We start from the raw sequence: 18200 nt of genomic DNA, 5'->3' as shown, positions 1-18200 counted from the left end.
ATCGTGCGATATAAATCGTCTGTGCCACCCAATGGTTTCGCGTACTAATATCGCTCATAATTTATAGCCGTGACCCTGCGTGTTTATCGAATCGAAGGAGGGTCGTTAAGGCTGTCGTACGCTGGATAGAACCGCGAAAATCGTACGTTCGACGGTGACCTTCCCGACCAGAAGCCATAAGTCAGCCGTTAAGCCATCGCAAACGATGATGACGCGCCTACCAAACTTGAAATAATGCGTCGAATGGAGAGAAAAATATAATATGTGCCGTGTACGTGGCGCGCCTACTCTGTTTGCTAAATATTTGGGGATGACCGGGCGCGAAAGCAATAATCGTTTCGAGAAAATATTATCCGGTTCCGTCGTCGCGTTCACAAGGTGGGAGAACGATAATATTCGCGTGCCGTGGGTGGTGGCACGATTGTAATAATACGCGGTTATTGAGGAGAATTTGGAACTTTGTAATTTCAATCCATCGAGGATCGGATCTTTTCAGATCTTAAGAAAAATTTGTTTTACCAATTTACAGTAGGAAAATATGTTTCCTGATGTTTCTGTAAAGATGACATAATATTCGAAAACTGTAAGCTAATTTGGCTGGAACTAAACACGCTTTTTGCTTACAATTTGTAATTAGATAATAATTCGTAATATACATCTTTGTGTAAATACGATATTAAGAATTAAGGGTTAAAAATAATTTGAAGAGAGTTTTCTAAGTAGATTTTTGAAGTATTAATTTTTCTAGTCCTTTATAACAAATGTATGCAGATTTAACAGAGAAAAATTATAATAATTTCACTTTATATTTCTGGTTTATTTGATAGATTAATTGTAAATTTTGTAGAGTTAATTAATACATTTAGCTATGAACTATAGTTGAGTAAATCTATGACTTTGAATTTCACAGATCGATATATTTATGATAAAAGCAATACAAAAGGTAAACAGTTAAATAAACTATTAACAAATATGTAAAACTCCTGGAATATCATTCAACGACCGTAAAGATTCTGAACGATAAATGAACACGAACAAAAAATTAAGAAGGTTTGATAGGTAAACATTCTTTTGTCATAAGATATTATTATAACCATAGAACTAAAGAAGATATCTATCGCATATTACTGGAAATTATTTCGTACTGGTTTTAAAAAATTCAAACAGAATTCGAGCATTTCATAACAAAACAAAAGTTACCTTCGCCGATGTATTAAAAAAGAAAACAATAACTTTCACAAAGCTTAATCTTCGAGGGAAGTAAATTTCCTCAAAATCGACGACACTACATCCCTTTTATCTCCGCTTATGAAAAACAATCGTAAATCAAAATTCATGCCAGATTAAATAAAATCAAATTAGACCAAACAATCTTCGGAAAGAAATATTGATCCGATTCCGGAGAGACCGAAATCCCGTTCTGTTCCCGGGAACTTGTTCCTATAAAAAGTCACGACAATGGCGGAACACTCAGTTTTCTTGGACTTTCCCTTGCTTGGTTGCTCTTGGGGTAGCGGATAAATGGCTACCTCGTTTCTTCTACACCCTTGAAGTTGATTGTATCACGGACCAGGGCTTGGAACGGGGGATAGGGGGTGAGGGATGGAAGAACTGTTGAAAGAAGGGACAAAGGAGCACCAAGCAAAGGATGCGAAAAACACTGGGAGATGAAGAAGACAACGTTGACTCGCTTGAAATTACGATACAGCCCCGGCTGGTCGCGTGTACACACGCCCACCAAACTTTCTCGTTACATTACGTTAATTGCGTATTTAAGCTTCTCCGATATTAAACTTAATTACATCGTATTATATTGCTCGCGTGGGGGGAAGAAACGATTCACCTTGAACGGGGATCATCCTCCCGGTGAAGCGAAGTACCCTTATTGTACAGTTGCTGCACTTGTTTTTACAATTATGCGATTGTTTCGCCAACTTGAGGGAAGTTCGTCAATGTATCTGCCATAATATCGTATTATTTTAAGGGAAGTTTGGATGGAACGAGAGAGAAGATAATATTCGAGCGTCTTGTGTTTGAACGTTCAAATTTAAATCCGTTGTATTTATGGTGAATCTTCGATTTTCGATTCTCTTTTCCCCTGTGGTTATTTCGCTGTTAAAAATATAAGGATACTTTCGGTGGAAATTTTTGGTATTCACTTTTTCTCCTCTTAATAACTGTTATAATTTCTAATATTAATATACTTGAAGTCGTATTTCTTAATATTCTTTAGACACCGCTATCGTCATTAAACAGTTCAACATTATAGAATTTTACCTGGAACTATCAAAGCATCCTTAAAACATATATATTATAAATACAGTATTGGAGCGGTACGTCTTTTATACTTTTGTTTCACTTATACCGTAAAGACTAATTTAGGTTTCCTTGTTGAAACCATGGGCACTCCCTTTGATCATATTATTGCTTAAAAATTGTACGTGTATTTCATTTAAATTACTTAAGAAATAGTCCATCGATTAGTTACGTTAAATAATTATAATCAGTTATATGTGTATCGGAAATAATCACAAAGCGTGATGTATAAAAAAAAGATACATAATCATAGATATATACACAGGAAAATATAAATAAATATATGTTCGTTGCCTCGACTTACCGATCGAAAAATATTCCACCTTCTACAACCACCATATCTCGATTTCTATCATCATCACACCCTCGTTTCATCGAATAAAATCCAGACACCCTGTAAACAGGTCCATCGCAATTATTCACATGGCTAGGGACAATATAGAACCAGGTAGCTGGAAAACAATATTTCTAACGCGTTCTGGAGCAAAATGGCGGGATATTTAACAGCAGCGCGCGAAGAACGCGCAACAACCAAATTATCATCTTTCCTGTCGCAGAATAAGGCGATTTGCGAAACCGGGCAAAGTGAACACCGACGAACCATTCTACGGCGACATTGTCTGCGTCTGTCGTCGCTTGTGTACGTAGCTTAACGCCCACAATATCGGGTTGCCGAGCGACCCGCCGGCTCTACGGGGAAAATTTAATTTCAGCTGACAACATCCTGTTTCGCTACACACTGTGCTCAGCATTCTACAAAATCGCATGCGAGACGATACGGACAGGATGGTAAGCAAGCCTTCGACGACGATGACTCCAGATTGGTTGTAGGTTTCACGATCGATGACCATTCCACATCGTTTTTGTTTCCTTCTTGATATCGAGTTTATAGCCTTTCTTTTTAGTTTTCGTTCTTTGGGAATATAACATTCGTGCACATTCAATAATTTTATTCCTATTCTCCTTCACGTTTGTATTATATCTCTTCGGATATCTTCTTCTTTTTATAGGAATATTTTATTCGTAAAAAGCGTGGAATATAAGGAAAACAGTAAAATTATGTCAGATACTAAAACAAAATATTTTAAATACTCTCTATATTTTAAGGATATCTATTGAAATATAAGGTCCATTTTGGGCCATACAAATCCGAGGAGAACGGCAGGTTTAAATTGAATTAATTGGATAATAAAAGAGATCGAATACCATGAAAGAAGTGAGAGCTTTGAGGAATTAAGATATCTGATCGAATAACGCAAAAATAATTTATCTGCATCCATATTTTTGCATTTCTACTGCCATTTGTACTACCGAACTTCGATAATCATAAAAATACGAGGCCGAAAACGATACTCCATAAAAGCCAAGAATATCATTTCTCCATCCTCGCCGCTTAAACGTAAACAATCTTATTATATTTCTCTGGTGATTTAACAAGACTCGCTAGTTCCTTCCGGTAACGAATGCTTTACAATACCAAACAGTTTATCCGCAACAATTTTTCGACATGCCGGTCGTGTACGGATGGTGTATCGCCGTGAAACACGGGGACGAGTTGGGCATTTTCCAGCGGCAACGCCACCACCACTAAGCATCACCGGCAGCCGCCACCACCGTCGATCCTCCGACGAAAGCCACGACACGGCCTGTGCATACAAACGGTTCCACGGTTCGCCGTGAGCAAGCCTGGGCCGGCGTTCGAATGCGTGCAACTCGCACGAGTGGAAAATACCTCAGAAGCTGAGGATGGCTACAACCACTATTTGTTCTAGTCTAGTCTCGCTCGGATCGCGTAGCCACCCAATTTCCCCTACTCTACCTCTGGCAACCGATCCCTCGTCCTGTTCCAACACGCTTTGTCTCGCCTCTCCGTCTTTCCGTCTAACCCCCTTGAGTAACCCTCGCTCGGTGCACGACCCTTTCCTCATTTCCTCCTCTCCCTTTCTCGCCCTTTCTACCACTCTCCTCTATTCCTCCACGCGCTGCCTCTCTCGCGTGTCCGTCATCCTCTGGTTACTCTTTTAGCCAGATCCCCCCCTCTCTCTCTCTCTCTCACTCTCTCACTCTTCTCCAACCCCGCGACCCACCCCAGTTTCACCAGTCGTCCCTCCTCTCCTTCCTCGTCTCATCCTCGCTGCTGTTCCGTTCGTTACTCGTTCCCCACTCGTCCCTACTAGTTTCGTGCGTCTATTTATCCACCTAGCGGTATGATATTACACCCCGGGGCACACTTTGGCATTCCCCCACGCAGCCACGTCGGCGGTGGCACCCCTGACGCACCCTCTGCTCGAGCCACGCCCAATCGTGGCCCACCGAACACCTCCCGTACAGCAGCCAGTCCATTGGCCCACGCTGACTTTGCGTCATCGCCACCCCGGCACTTGCACCGCGTGTTTCACGGATACGCCACCGCCACACAGCCGCCGCTACCGCTTGCTACCACCGCTGCCACCGCCGACGCCGTCGTCGCGCGCGCGACTCCACTTTGCCGGCTGATTGCGAGGGCATCGGCTCGCCGACAGAGACCGCCGAAAGGACCGAGGAAGAAAAGGAACAGGCTGGATATACCGGGAGAGTATCGAGAAAACGGGGCGAGGGCTAAAGGGGGCGGGGGAAAAAACGAGAGAGCGGACAAAGGGAAGTCGAAGGCGGAGGAAGAGAGCCGGAGAATGGCGTTGTGGAGCTCTGGTCGCTCTGGCGAAGAGGGTGTTGAAATTTAGGAGGCTTCATTTGGACCATTCTTTTACCGTCGCTGTATCGCGCGCCGTAGTTATTACGCTTATACTGAAATTTTTCCCTTTCTTTTTACGTTTTTTGTCTTCCTTTTCTTCTTGCTTTATGTTTCTTTCTTTTGTTTCTACCTCGTCTTCTCTTTTTGGGGTGGTCGCATTGGAACGAAGAGTTGCAGGCGGATGTTTCCGAAGACGAAGAGGTTAAGGGACTCTCTTGAATTGAGCGCGTTGATCGTGTGTAACCGAGAGCTTCTGTCTTCTCGCCTTCCGACTCGGAATCTGGGTTAAGAGGCTGACCTCGAGCTTCGATGGCTTTTGTCGAAGAAAGTGTTTTAACGCGCCACCGACCGCCCATGCTCTGCTCGCCTCTCACAAGTTTCGATTCGTTAAAGATGGAATAGCAACCCCGGTGGAATCGAGGCTTTTATGAGCGGAGCTTCGGAATATTTGTTTGTTCGACGCGTTTCGCTCGATTGTGCTCTCTTTTTTATGAATCGCAGCTTGCAAATTACATATCCATGAATTGATTTAATTTTTCCCTTAGCAAACAAGACTCTCATCATACAAGATCAATTTTTCACTGTTCCTGCAATATAATGGATGTTGTATAAAATTATAATTAAATTTAATTATAATCGATGTTATACATAGAAATTAAGGTCAAGCGGAGTAACCCTACTTTAGTTCATTGTTTATCAAGAGATTCAAATATTTAATAAATAGTAAAATATTCCTGTCATTTCCTACGTTTGGTGAAACCTTTGTATTTCTTCTGATATTACATTTAACGGGGTGCTCGGACTCATGATTATGTAATTTAGAATACTTTAATATGCTTACTTTAATATATACTTTAATATACTTATACATACATTCATTTTCCAAAAATCTTATTTCATCCATATTAATTCCGTACTATTCTCTAGAAATTCTCCATAAACTTATGTATTCACAGCTAAATAAAATTTCAATAATAGAGATTAAAGTATATGTTTCTCCTCGTTCTTTTATCAAAGAGAAGATAAACTATTTCGCCCTTAGACGATACTAAAAAACGGCAGAAGCACCAGCAGAAAATAATACGGCCGTTTAAAACGTTGAAGAACCGAGAGTAGAAGAACTCTACGCCTACGAAAATCAAAAGCGTACTTAGGCCACACATCCACGAACGTAACGAGCCACTCTTCGACTTATCTCACCGAAGACACACGGTTTTTCTAACGGATAACAACGGGGAGCCGTTGTTCCCTGCGCGTTATGCAGAAAGCAGCAGCTTTGATCAGTATGGTAATGCATCGGCCCCATGAAAAAGCTCTGAAATTGCGACTCGTTGCGAGCATTGGATGAGGAGCAGGCGAACCAGAGAAGAAGGCCGAGATTTAGGGTGAACAGTTGAGCCTCGAAAGGCCTAATCGTCCCGGCAGCCTCTTTGTACGCAAAGTTAATAACGTGTATTTATGTATTTGCCACGTTTAATTGCCTGTGCGGCTATTACATTCGCTCTGAAATGCTCGCTCCCGCCTTGAATACACCGCAGAGGGTAGTATTAAGTACTTGCTCGAGTGTTCAGCGAGTCTGGCAATGACACGAGATCTTCGTGTACTGTACAGACCGGTTGCTGTTCTACCATTCCTCTTAAACTTGTTAAATATCGATACTTTAAAATCTCCATGCAATTTTCCTTCTTTTGTGATCAGCAACTTCCCTTTTTTAATGAATGACGAATATCCTATTCGTAACTATGGGTTTGAATTAGGTCTATCAATTAGCTTCTACCTTAATATTGCCATTAAACTTGTCAAGTAACAGTGCTTTAAGGCCTCCTTGCAATTACTTTTTCATAATCAGGACATTTATTTCTTGTTCGGACCAGATGTGGTTGCAGTTACTGTTGACTTGTTTTAGTAATTTGAATTTTTGAAAAATTCTAGTCTAAAACGGCCAGTTCTTCTATTATTCCTATTAAAGTTATTAAATATTGATAATTCTATTTGTTCCTTTTTGATTAAAAATTTAATTTTGCAAAGCATTAACATTTTTTGCTAGTACACCTTTTTATTGCAAATAACGAGTTCATTTTTTGGATTTATATATGTATGTGCATGTTATTCAGTATACTGTAAATATACTATATAAATAGTATTACCATGAAATTGTTATTGGAAATTACAATGTAATATTCTGCTGTTGCCTCAATAAATATTCAAATCGTTAGCTCTCGGTAGACTACAGTATTATATTGAAGAATTATTGTTTCAGTGGATGGATAAATTAATATCCACCAATATCTATTTGATTTGCTTAGAATGCGTAAATATAAATGTTATCGTTGAAGAATTATTGCTATAAATTAATTTACCTCTAACTTAATTGCAACATTCTTATTAAACCTTGATCGAAATATATCCTTTTTTATTTATCTAGGTGCAATTCATCTGTAAAAAAATCAAATATAAGCGCCATTTTGAATTACGATTTCAAAACAAAAAGAAGTATTTGGCAAAATACAAATAAAATATAAAACAGCATTTCGCTAAAGTATTTTCAATATTTCAAAAAATATATTTCCTTCGTGTTTTTAAGTTGTATATAGATTGAACACTATAAATTAATTTATAGGTTGCGACAAACTAACTGAAAGACTTGGCGCGTAAATCACGGTAGCCATTTTTTTACAAAATTAAATTCCTCTTATAGTCTACATTAAACACATCTTATTATGTTCATCTTCCATATTTCATTTATTTTTCGTAATTTATCACTAATATTGATAACACACCAGTATCATGGCATATGTTTGTCATTATATTGAATATAAGATTTAGATAACAACTTACTTTAAATTCTTTCTTCATTAAAAGAATTTTCATCAAAAGAATTCTACTGCAAACGAATTTGAAACACGACATACAATTCTAACTTTTGATTTAATACATCACTGTTGCTTTAGCATCATTCTATATTCTATCAGATTTTATCCACTATTTTCACTCGATTTTTACCATGTGTTCCATCACGAACAAGTTGTAGAGAGGCTATCAAAATTAACAGTACAGTAAGCGCTATCTAGTGACAAATTTGGGAAACAAAATTGTTGCAAGCGCTTTCAATATGGCGCTCCCCTTGGCACAGTATTAATTATCTTTGGTATTATGAATTTGGTATGAATGAATGTTTGTTAATTCGTTAGGTAATAGCTGGTATTTGACTAGTCATCATGTTCCTAAAAATAAAAAATAAATGAAGAGTATTCTTTCATTGCTTCATACAAATTGAGACATGACAAGTATATCATAAAAAATAACTCGAATGCTAGTATATTTTATGGAATTAAATAACGAATAAAATAATATTTTACGAAAATGTCTATACTGAGGACTGTGTTATTTAAACATATTAATTATTCAAAATGTTCAAGGTATCATTCATGTTTTGTAATAAATTTTTCATATAATAAATTGTACTAATCTTAAATTTGTATTCAATCATTATAAATATTTTTGTTACAGGAGTTCCTTGTTATTATTTCTATCGAAACAAAAGGACAAACCTTTTAATCTAGCAAAACGAAAATTTAATAGTAGTATCAAAGAGCCTGTAAAAAATGACAATAGTGAATTAAAAAATTTCTCAACAGTTTTAAAATTTGGTTCAGGTGCTTTAGGTAGTATTGTATTAACATGCATGATAAAGTGTCATACTTCTGCTGTTGAAGGCAAAACGCTTAAAATTTCGGAAAATATTACAAAAGATAATAAAGAATTGACTTTGAAATGGAGAAAGTTTTTAGAATATTTGTATCCATATTTTTGGCAATTATTGATAGCTTTGTCAGTAAGTATTTGTGTACAATACATATGCATATATGGATTTTATATTTTTGTATACTTATGTAATTGTTAACTTTAACTTTTAGAGTGCAATGGTTGTTGCTGTATTAAATATTTGGATACCACAACACGTTGGAAATGTTATAAATATATTAACAAAGATCTGTCAAACCAAAGGAGAAGATAGCTTGAAAACTGTGCTATTACAATTGACAGAACCTGCATTTGCATTAGCACATATGTATGTTGCACAAGTATGTAAATGTTTATCTGGAAAAAAGTATATTTTTTATACTATTTATAAAATAATTTAAATTGAAAAATTATAGGAAATCCCTTACTTTTAGGCACTTTTTACCTTTGTATATATTTATATGCTTTCACACGTGGGAGAAAGAATAGCTATGAATTTAAAGAAAGATGTATTTAAATCAATTATAATGCAAGACATCACGTTCTTTGATAAGAATCGTAGTGGTGAAATAGTAAGTCGATTAACCAGTGATATTCAAGACTTTAAAAGTACCTTTAAAATATGTATATCACAAGGCTTGAGAAGCACCACGCAAATTATTGGGTGTATAGTTTCTGTGATAGGGATTTCACCACAATTGACTGCAGCTACAGTGTTATCTTTGCCTACCATAATTCTTATTGGTACATTGCTTGGAAGAGGTTTAAGAAAATTATCTATAGAGGCACAGAATCAACTTGCTAAATCTTCAGATGTTTGTGAGGAAGCCATACAAAATATTAGAACGGTAATATCATGTATGATAATGATAAATTGTTTTAAATAATTTATAGCATATTATTTTTATAGGTGAAAGCATTTTCAGCCGAAGAAAAAGAGATAGAAATGTTCTGCAAAGAAACTACATTAGGAGCTACATTATATGAAAAATTAGGTTTGGGAATTGCTTTGTTCCAAGGGGGGACAAATCTATTTCTCAATGGTATCTTACTTTGTACTTTATATTTTGGTGGACATTTAATGTCTACTGGGCAGTTATCTCCAGGAGATTTAATGGCGTTTTTAATGGCCACACAAACTATACAAAAATCTTTATCTCAATTATCATTGTTATTTGGATCGTATGTTAGAGGTGTTAGTGCTGGTGCTAGAGTTTTTGAGGTATATATACAATTTTGTTTTATATCAATACAATGAAAAGTATTCTTTATTTTATTGTAATCCAATCCCTTATTATAGTATCTAGAAATGCCACCATCACATCAGATGATTAATGGAGAAGTTATTACAGACCAATCCCTGGCAGGAAATATCACGTTTAAAGACGTAGAATTTAGCTATCCTACTCGTCAAGATCACATTATTTTAAAGAATTTTAACTTAGACATTCCTGCTGGGAAAACAGTAGCTATCGTTGGTTCTAGCGGTAATGGAAAATCAACGATAGCTGCTTTGTTAGAAAGGTACTTTGATTATCTTAGATTCAAAAATTTTTTTGATCATCAATTAGTCTACCAAATAATATAAAATAATATAAAATATTTCAGATTTTATGACGTTAATAATGGCTCAATTACAATTGATGGTAAAGACTTAAGATCGCTCAATGCTAGTTACCTCCGAGGTAACATTTTAGGGTATATAAATCAAGAACCTATTTTATTTGCCACTAGTATTATGGAAAATATACGATACGGAAAGCCGGATGCTACTGATGAAGATGTAAATACTGTTAAAATTAGAGGTTTATTAAAGTTATACTTCTATAGAAAAATTATTATTAAGTATTCTTAGGTCATTGAAGCTGCTAAAGAAGCAAATGCTCATGAATTTATTATGAATTTTCCGAGTAAGTACGATACGCAAGTAGGAGAAAGGGGAGCGCAACTTTCCGGTGGACAAAAGCAACGTATTGCAATCGCAAGGGCTTTATTAAAAAGACCTTCCATTTTAATTTTAGACGAAGCTACAAGGTAAGAATCATAAACAACAGTTATTGTAATAACTCTATATATTTGAACTGATTGTTTTAATTTTATACAATAACCTTTAGTGCGTTAGATTATGAAAGTGAACGAATTGTACAGAAAGCGCTAGACAATGTTACTCAAGGAAGAACAGTCGTAGTAATCGCTCACAGATTAAGCACGATTAAAAATGCTGACATTATTGTTGTATTGCAGCGAGGAGTAATCACGGAAGTACGCATTCCAATACAAAATTCCAGACATGACATTAAATTAAATTAATATATTTATTTTTACATCTTATTTTCAGATGGGTACACATACAGAATTAATTAAAAAGAAAGGCTTATATTACACTTTAGTAAACGAACAAAACAAAGCTAATGCATAATATTAGTGAAACTCTAAATCATAATACAATTTCTGAAATATTTATTTTGGAATAATAGGAATAATATTTGAGTACGTTGTATGAACTACCTCCGATTCTAATATATACATACACGCTTAAATATATATAATTTATATTTTCAAATATTTATAATTTTTTATCTTCATCTTTATACCTGCCATATTATTTATATTTTATATTTTATATTATTATATTTATATTTTTAATTTAATATATCAATGCAATTTTTTAAATAAAAATCCACTAATATATTTTATGTCATCCTTAGTGATGTAACATATTTAAAATTTTTGTCAAGCATTGCTTAATCTTATCAACGATATAGTATATCGCTGACGGCATGTGTATATCTTTCGGTGTAGTTGCTGATTCTTTTTGTGCAACATTATTACACGCGTCCTCCTTATCTATAATCTGAGAATGTTTATGAAATGGTTTCGAATGTTTTTTCATTGCTCTAGAATCAGGCTTTTCGGTTATTACATTTGAAAATGTTTCTTCAGTATTAATTTTAGGTGTTTCACTATCATTTTGTAATACAGATTCTCCATTTGTGCTGATCAAGCTTGTTGGATCAGTGGTTATCATTCTATTTAAATCGTAATTTGATGATTCACCGTTTCCATATTCAATGGGTATTTGTTCATCACTTCCTTTATTATTATGTTCTGGATCTTCTTTTGTAGCTGTAATTATATCATTTAGGATAGGTGTAGTAGATGGACCATGTAAAATGGATTCTTCTGACCTACTTGTTTCTAACAATGGTTCATCTGCCTCTGTTGCTGTATTTATTTCTCTAGGTACCGTCATATCAGATATTAGAGCATCAGGTAAGATAGCTAAAGTAGTACCAATAGCTTCAGTTCCAATAGTTGGCTCTTCAGTAAATTCTCCTGTTACAGTACGTTCAGAATCCTCAGGATCTTCTATTTCCGAGAATGATTCAGTTGGAATTATATACGTAATTGGTTGTTCTTGTGGTTTTGTAGTATCAGGGGTTATCGAATTGGTTAATATATTATTATCTTCTTTTTCTAAACTAGGATTTTCAGTAGCAGAAGTTCCAACGGGTGATTTGTCTAAAATTACTTCTGTTACTTCATCCGGTTCTGTATCAATAAGGGTTGTTGAATCAGTTAAAACTGTTGGTTCAGTGTTAATATTTTCAATTTCAGGAATCGGCAATTCAGGATTTTCAGTAGTAGGAATTACAACCGGTGATTCGTTTAAAACTACTTCTTTTGTTGGTTCCTCTTCCGGTTCTGTATTCATAAGGGTTGTTGGTTCAGTGTTAATATTTTCAATTTCAGGAATCGGTAATTCAGGATTTTCAGTGGTTGGGATATTAACCGGTGATTCGTTTAAAACTACTTCTTTTGCTGGTTCCCCTTCCGGTTCTGTATTTATAGGGGTGGATGGATCAGGTAGAATTATTGGTTCAGTATTAACATTTTCAATTTCAGTAATCGGCAATTCAGAATTTTCAGTAGTAGGAATTACAACTGGTGATTCGTCTGAAATTACTTTTGTTGCCGGTTCCTCATGTGGTTCTGTATTGGTAAGGGTTGTTGGTCCAGTGTTAATATTTTCAATTTCAGGAATCGGTAATTCAGGATTTTCAGTGGATGGAATTCCAACCGGTGATTCGTTTAAAACTACTTCTTTTGCTGGTTCCCCTTCCGGTTCTGTATTGATAAGGGTGGTTGGATCAGGTAGAATTGCTGATTCAGTGTTAGTATTTTCAATTTCAGTAATTGGCAATTCAGAATTTTCAGTAGTAGGAATTACAACCGGTGATTCGTTTAAAACTACTTCTTTTGTTGGTTCCCCTTCCGGTTTTGTATTGATAAGGGTTGTTGGATCAGTTAATATTGTTGGTTCAGTGTTAATATTTTCAATTTCAGGAATCGGTAATTCAGGATTTTCAGTGGATGGAATCCCAACCGGTGATTCGTCTGAAATTACTTTTGTTGCCGGTTCCTCTTGCGGTTCTGTATTGATAAGGGTTGTTGGTTCAGTGTTAACATTTTCAATTTCAGGAATCGGCAATTCAGAATTTTCAGTAGTAGGGATTGCAACCGGTGATTCGTTTAGAACTACTTCTTCTGCAGGATCCCCTTCCGGTTCTGTATTGATAACGGTTGTTGGTTTAGTGTTAATATTTTCTATTTCAGGAATCGGTAATTCAGGATTTTCAGTGGTTGGAATATTAACCGGTGATTCATTTAAAGTCACTTCTTTCGCTGGTTCCTTTTCCGGTTCTGTATTGATTAGGGTTGTTGAATCAGTTAAAATTGGTGGTTCAGTGTTATTATTTTCAATGTCAGTAATAGGTAACGCAGAATTTTCATTAGAAGAAATTCCAACTGGTGATTCGTCTGAAATTACTTTTGTTGCCGGTTCCTCTTGCGGTTCTGTATTGGTAAGGGTTGTTGGTTCAGTGTTAATATTTTCAATTTCAGGAATCGGTACTTCAGGATTTTCAGTAGTAGGAATTACAACCGGTGATTCGTCTGAAATTACTTTTGTTGCCGGTTCTTCTTGCGGTTCTGTATTCATAAGGGTTGTTGGTTCAGTGTTAATATTTTCAATTTCAGGAATCGGTAATTCAGGATTTTCAGTGGTTGGGATATTAACCGGTGATTCGTTTAAAACTACTTCTTTTGCTGGTTCCCCTTCCGGTTCTGTATTTATAGGGGTGGATGGATCAGGTAGAATTGTTGGTTCAGTATTAACATTTTCAATTTCAGGAATCGGTAATTCAGGATTTTCAGTAGTAGCAATTACAACCGGTGATTCGTCTGAAATTACTTTTGTTGCCGGTTCCTCTTGCGGTTCTATATTGGTAAGGGTTGTTGGTTCAGTGTTAATATTTTCAATTTCAGGAATCGGTAATTCAGGATTTTCAGTGGTTGGGATATTAACCGGTGATTCGTTTAAAACTACTTCTTTTGCTGGTTCCCCTTCCGGTTCTGTATTTATAGGGGTGGATGGATCAGGTAGAATTGTTGGTTCAGTATTAACATTTTCAATTTCAGGAATCGGTAATTCAGGATTTTCAGTAGTAGCAATTACAACCGGTGATTCGTCTGAAATTACTTTTGTTGCCGGTTCCTCTTGCGGTTCTATATTGGTAAGGGTTGTTGGTTCAGTGTTAATATTTTCAATTTCAGGAATCGGTAATTCGGGATTTTCAGTGGTTGGAATATTAATCGGTGATTCGTTTAAAACTACTTCTTTTGATGGTTCCTCTTCCGGTTCTGTATTTATAGGGGTGGATGTATCAGGTAAAATTGTTGGTTCAGCATTAACATTTTCAATTTCAGTAATCGGCAATTCAGGATTTTCAGTGGTTGGAATCCCAACCGGTGATTCGTTTAAAACTACTTCTTTTGCTGGTTCCCCTTCCGGTGCTATATTTATAGGGGTGGATGGATCAGGTAGAATTGTTGGTTCAGTATTAATATTTTCAATGGCAGTAATAGGTAATGCAGAATTTTCATTAGAAGAAATTCCAACTGGCGATTCGTCTGAAATTACTTTTGTTGCCTGTTCCTCTTGCGGTTCTGTATTGATAAGGGTTGTTGGTTCAGTGTTAATATTTTCAATTTCAGGTATGGGTAATTCAGGATTTTCAGTAGTAGGAATTACAACCGGTGATTCGTCTGAAATTACTTTTGTTGCCGGTTCCTCTTGCGGTTCTGTATTGATAAGAGTTGTTGGTTCGGTGTTAATATCTTCAATTTCAGGAATCGGTAATTCAGGATTTTCAGTGGTTGGAATATTAACCGGTGATTCGTTTAAAGCCACTTCGTTCGTTGGTTCCTTTTCCGGTTCTGTATTGATAAGGCTTGTTGAATCAGTTAAAATTGGTGGTTCAGTGTTATTATTTTCAATTTCAGTAATCGGCAATTCAGAATTTTCAGTAGTAGGAATTACAACCGGTGATTCGTCTGAAATTACTTTTGTTGTCGGTTCCTCTTGCGGTTCTGTATTGATAAGGGTTGTTGGTTCAGTGTTAATATTTTCAATTTCAGAAATCGGTAATTCAGGATTTTCAGTGGTTGGAATCCCAACCGGTGATTCGTTTAAAACTACTTCTTTTGCTGGTTCCCCTTCCGGTGCTGTATTTATAGGGGTGGTTGGATCAGGTGGAATTGTTGGTTCAGTATTAATATTTTCAATTTCAGTAATCGGCAATTCAGAATTTTCAGTAGTAGGAATTACAACCGGTGATTCGTCTGAAATTACTTTTGTTGCCGGTTCCTCTTGCGGTTCTGTATTGATAAGGGTTGTTGGTTCAGTGTTAATATTTTCAATTTCAGGTATCGGTAATTCAGGATTTTCAGTAGTAGGATTGGTAACCGGTAATTGGCTTAAAACTACTTGTGTTACCGGTTCTTCTTCTGGTTCTGTATTGATAGGAGTTGTTGGATCACCTACAATTATTTCTTCACTGTTAATGTTTTCAGTTTCAGTAGTTGATTCTTCGCTCAAATTTTCTGGTGCTTTATATTGATCTGCCAAATTAGGATCTTCAGAAATGGGAATTTGCACGGATGGTTCAATTGGAATTTTTGATGTAGGCGGTTCCTCTTTCGCTTCTACATTATTAAGGATTGCAGGATCGTCTGAAATTATTGGCGCAATGTTCATGCTTTCATTTTCAGTAATTGGTTTTTCGCTGGATTCTTCTTGTATACTATGTTGGTTTTCTAAATTAGGTTCTTCAATAGGCATTTGTACAGGCGATTCAGTTGGAATTATTTCTGCAATCGGTTGTTCCTCTGGTCGACTAGGGGCTGTAACATCCTCTGTAATTATTGGTAGGGTGTTTTCAGCTTCATTAATTGATTCTTCGTTAAATGCTATTGTTGTACTATGTTGGTTTTGTAATGTAGGATCATCAATAGGAATTTCCAAAGGTGGTTTGTTTGAATCTAGGTTTGTAATCGGTTCGTTACTTTTGAGGCTTGTAGGATCGGCTAAAGTTATTGGTTCAGTGTCGATGTTTCTGATTCCAAACGTTGGCTCTTCGTTAAATTCCTCTGTATTACTATATTGTTTCTCCAAACTAGGATTCTCAGAACCAGGAATTTTTTCTCGCTCTATGTTTTCTAACATTGATGGATCATCTAAAATTGTTGGTGCAGTTCTATCTTGGTCATCAGGTGATTGCTCCTCAGGATCATCCATTATAATTCTCGTATGACCATTTTCAAATGGTCCTGCTACAGTCGTAGATTCTAATTCTTTATTCCCATTTACTTCGATGGGTAAATTAAATTCAGTCGGATACGTGTTCTCTACTGCAATTGTTGAATACGTGGCAGTTATAGGTATCGCGAAATCTTCAGTGTTTGTAAAACGTGACTTTTCCAAAGCACGTTCCGTCGTCGTTACAATATCATTACTATCACCTGATCGCGTGAGTTCAGATACGAATGGTTCGGTGTAAGAAGTAGTTATCAACATAATTTCATCATCATTCTCAGACGTTGAATTAGTCGTAGTGTCTTCTTCATTCGTAAACATCGTTTCACAAGTTTCCGATCTTCTCTTTATCGGAAATACAGCTTCCTTTAATGCCATATTTTCTTTCTTTCCATCCCATGGATGATTTCTACACGAGGATAATGATTCTGGTTCACGACAAGTACTGGATGGTTTACACATTTCAGTTTCTATGTCATAAGCCATATTTTTTGGACACGTGTAGAAATTTTTGTTCATTTTCTTACCATGCATCGAGCAGGTATAAAACAAACCACAGTTATCTGGAACCGGAAATGAGCCGGTTTTTAGGCAATCGAGATGTTGAACAGAATCAAAAATATCGGAATTTTGTCCGCTGGTAGCAGAAATATGCTTCTCACGAGGTACCAAGATACATTTTTGTAGATGGCTTTCGAAATGTCTGTTTTGGGGACACTGGGCCAAAATGGTTTTGTTCTGTCTGCAAATGTAGTAGTATCTTGGATTTGTGCAGTGTGGTTTTAATACATTCGACCCGCAAGATTTTTTGTTATTTATATAAAGCGCTTTTCCACCACCGATTACTCCCATACAATCGCCCTTGTCTACGTCGAAATATTGGTTGATCCTGCATGATGGATGCTTAGATTTTAAAGTCCTGGGATATCTGTGTGCTTCATAATTTGTGATATCTGTGGCATCAACGTCCTGTAGATAATTAGAAGTTCATTTATGAGATTGTATATCTAAAAAATAATTAAACTGACGATCTGCGATTTTACAATGACGGAAGTAATCTTTACATAGTTTGATTAAAAAGAAATGAATTTTATAATTATGGAATCTGTTTTCTTTAAATCGTGACGTCATTGGCATTTTTTAATAAAAAATTGTAAAAATTCTGAGAGAAAGCTGTTTAAATATTTAAGTTAAACGAAACAGTCTATATTTGTTAAATATTTAATCTGTTTAATAAAAATACCTATAATTAAAAGAATTATTATGTTAAATTTATTATTGCAAAAGTATATAAAATTTATCTTATATTGCTCCGAAAAAATAAAAAAAGAAACAGCTTGTAAATTCTGCCCTATCTAATGTCAGAACACACAAAATTATAATAATAAAGTAATGGAAGACTTACATTTAATCTGCTCACTGGTTGACTAACTACGATTAGAGTCACAAATTGGAATAGTAAAACTAGAATAAAACTCTTCATATTCGATAGTCACATTAATCGAAGTGAAAGTTTTTTTACTTATTTGATCAGTGAGAATACTTTTTACACTCGATGCCGAAAGTTGTCTGTCCATCAAGGTAACGTGTTTCAGCACTTTTATATCAAAAACGTGCTGGATGATAATTAAGCTGCGATAATTGCAATTATCGGGAACGTCATTTTACACAATATACAAGTGCGTGATCAAGTTTACACGTTGTTCTTCACATAAGTTTGCTTAATTAATTGTGATTAAATTACGTCGGTAG

At 35.9% G+C, this 18200-nt stretch overlaps 3 protein-coding genes across 3 annotated transcripts; 1 reads left to right on the top strand and 2 right to left on the bottom strand.

The window, feature by feature from the left end:
* The first annotated feature begins 8160 nt into the window (after positions 1-8160).
* On the top strand, positions 8161-11350 carry LOC117243622 (mitochondrial potassium channel ATP-binding subunit). The gene is made up of 10 exons (XM_033511265.1): positions 8161-8466; positions 8558-8882; positions 8965-9132; positions 9226-9639; positions 9702-10013; positions 10092-10315; positions 10400-10574; positions 10647-10825; positions 10906-11053; positions 11130-11350. The coding sequence occupies exons 1-10, from the start codon at positions 8411-8413 to the stop codon at positions 11208-11210; spliced, it is 2082 nt and encodes a 693-aa protein (XP_033367156.1). The 5' UTR covers positions 8161-8410; the 3' UTR covers positions 11211-11350.
* Positions 11351-11451: 101 nt separating this feature from the next.
* LOC117243527 (fibrous sheath CABYR-binding protein-like) lies at positions 11452-14653 on the bottom strand. The gene is made up of 3 exons (XM_033511098.1): positions 13670-14653; positions 11984-13111; positions 11452-11917 (listed from the first exon to the last, which is right to left on the bottom strand). The coding sequence occupies exons 1-3, from the start codon at positions 13791-13793 to the stop codon at positions 11496-11498; spliced, it is 1674 nt and encodes a 557-aa protein (XP_033366989.1). The 5' UTR covers positions 13794-14653; the 3' UTR covers positions 11452-11495.
* On the bottom strand, positions 13889-18199 carry LOC117243628 (titin-like). The gene is made up of 3 exons (XM_033511272.1): positions 17854-18199; positions 13971-17417; positions 13889-13918 (listed from the first exon to the last, which is right to left on the bottom strand). The coding sequence occupies exons 1-3, from the start codon at positions 17929-17931 to the stop codon at positions 13889-13891; spliced, it is 3555 nt and encodes a 1184-aa protein (XP_033367163.1). The 5' UTR covers positions 17932-18199.
* Between the last annotated feature and the right edge of the window lies 1 nt (position 18200).

This window comes from Bombus vosnesenskii, unplaced genomic scaffold, assembly GCF_011952255.1.
Source record: "Bombus vosnesenskii isolate JDL3184/JDL3185 unplaced genomic scaffold, Bvos_JDL3184-5_v1.1 scf7180000013266, whole genome shotgun sequence".
In the NCBI taxonomy this organism is placed as follows: domain Eukaryota; kingdom Metazoa; phylum Arthropoda; class Insecta; order Hymenoptera; family Apidae; genus Bombus; species Bombus vosnesenskii.
Note: the sequence above shows the minus strand (reverse complement) of the source record. Positions and strands in the feature narration are given on the sequence as shown.

Excerpts from the sequence above, each read along its gene's own strand:
- LOC117243622 (XM_033511265.1), top strand. The coding sequence starts at position 8,411 with ATGTCTATACTGAGGACTGTGTTATTTAAACATATTAATTATTCAAAA. Across the intron at positions 9,640-9,701 it reads CCATACAAAATATTAGAACG|GTGAAAGCATTTTCAGCCGA; the intron begins GTAATATCATGT and ends TTATTTTTATAG. Across the intron at positions 10,826-10,905 it reads ATTTTAGACGAAGCTACAAG|TGCGTTAGATTATGAAAGTG; the intron begins GTAAGAATCATA and ends AATAACCTTTAG.
- LOC117243527 (XM_033511098.1), bottom strand. The coding sequence starts at position 13,793 with ATGAATACAGAACCGCAAGAAGAACCGGCAACAAAAGTAATTTCAGAC. Across the intron at positions 13,112-13,669 it reads TGAAAATATTAACACTGAAC|CAACAATATTAACTGATCCA; the intron begins CAACAACCCTTA and ends TTAACACTGAAC. Across the intron at positions 11,918-11,983 it reads TGAACCATTGTTAGAAACAA|CTACAAAAGAAGATCCAGAA; the intron begins GTAGGTCAGAAG and ends ATATAATTACAG.
- LOC117243628 (XM_033511272.1), bottom strand. The coding sequence starts at position 17,931 with ATGAAGAGTTTTATTCTAGTTTTACTATTCCAATTTGTGACTCTAATC. Across the intron at positions 17,418-17,853 it reads AACCAGTGAGCAGATTAAAT|GACGTTGATGCCACAGATAT; the intron begins GTAAGTCTTCCA and ends AATTATCTACAG. Across the intron at positions 13,919-13,970 it reads CGATTCCTGAAATTGAAAAT|AACCGGAAGGGGAACCAGCA; the intron begins GTTAATACTGAA and ends CTATAAATACAG.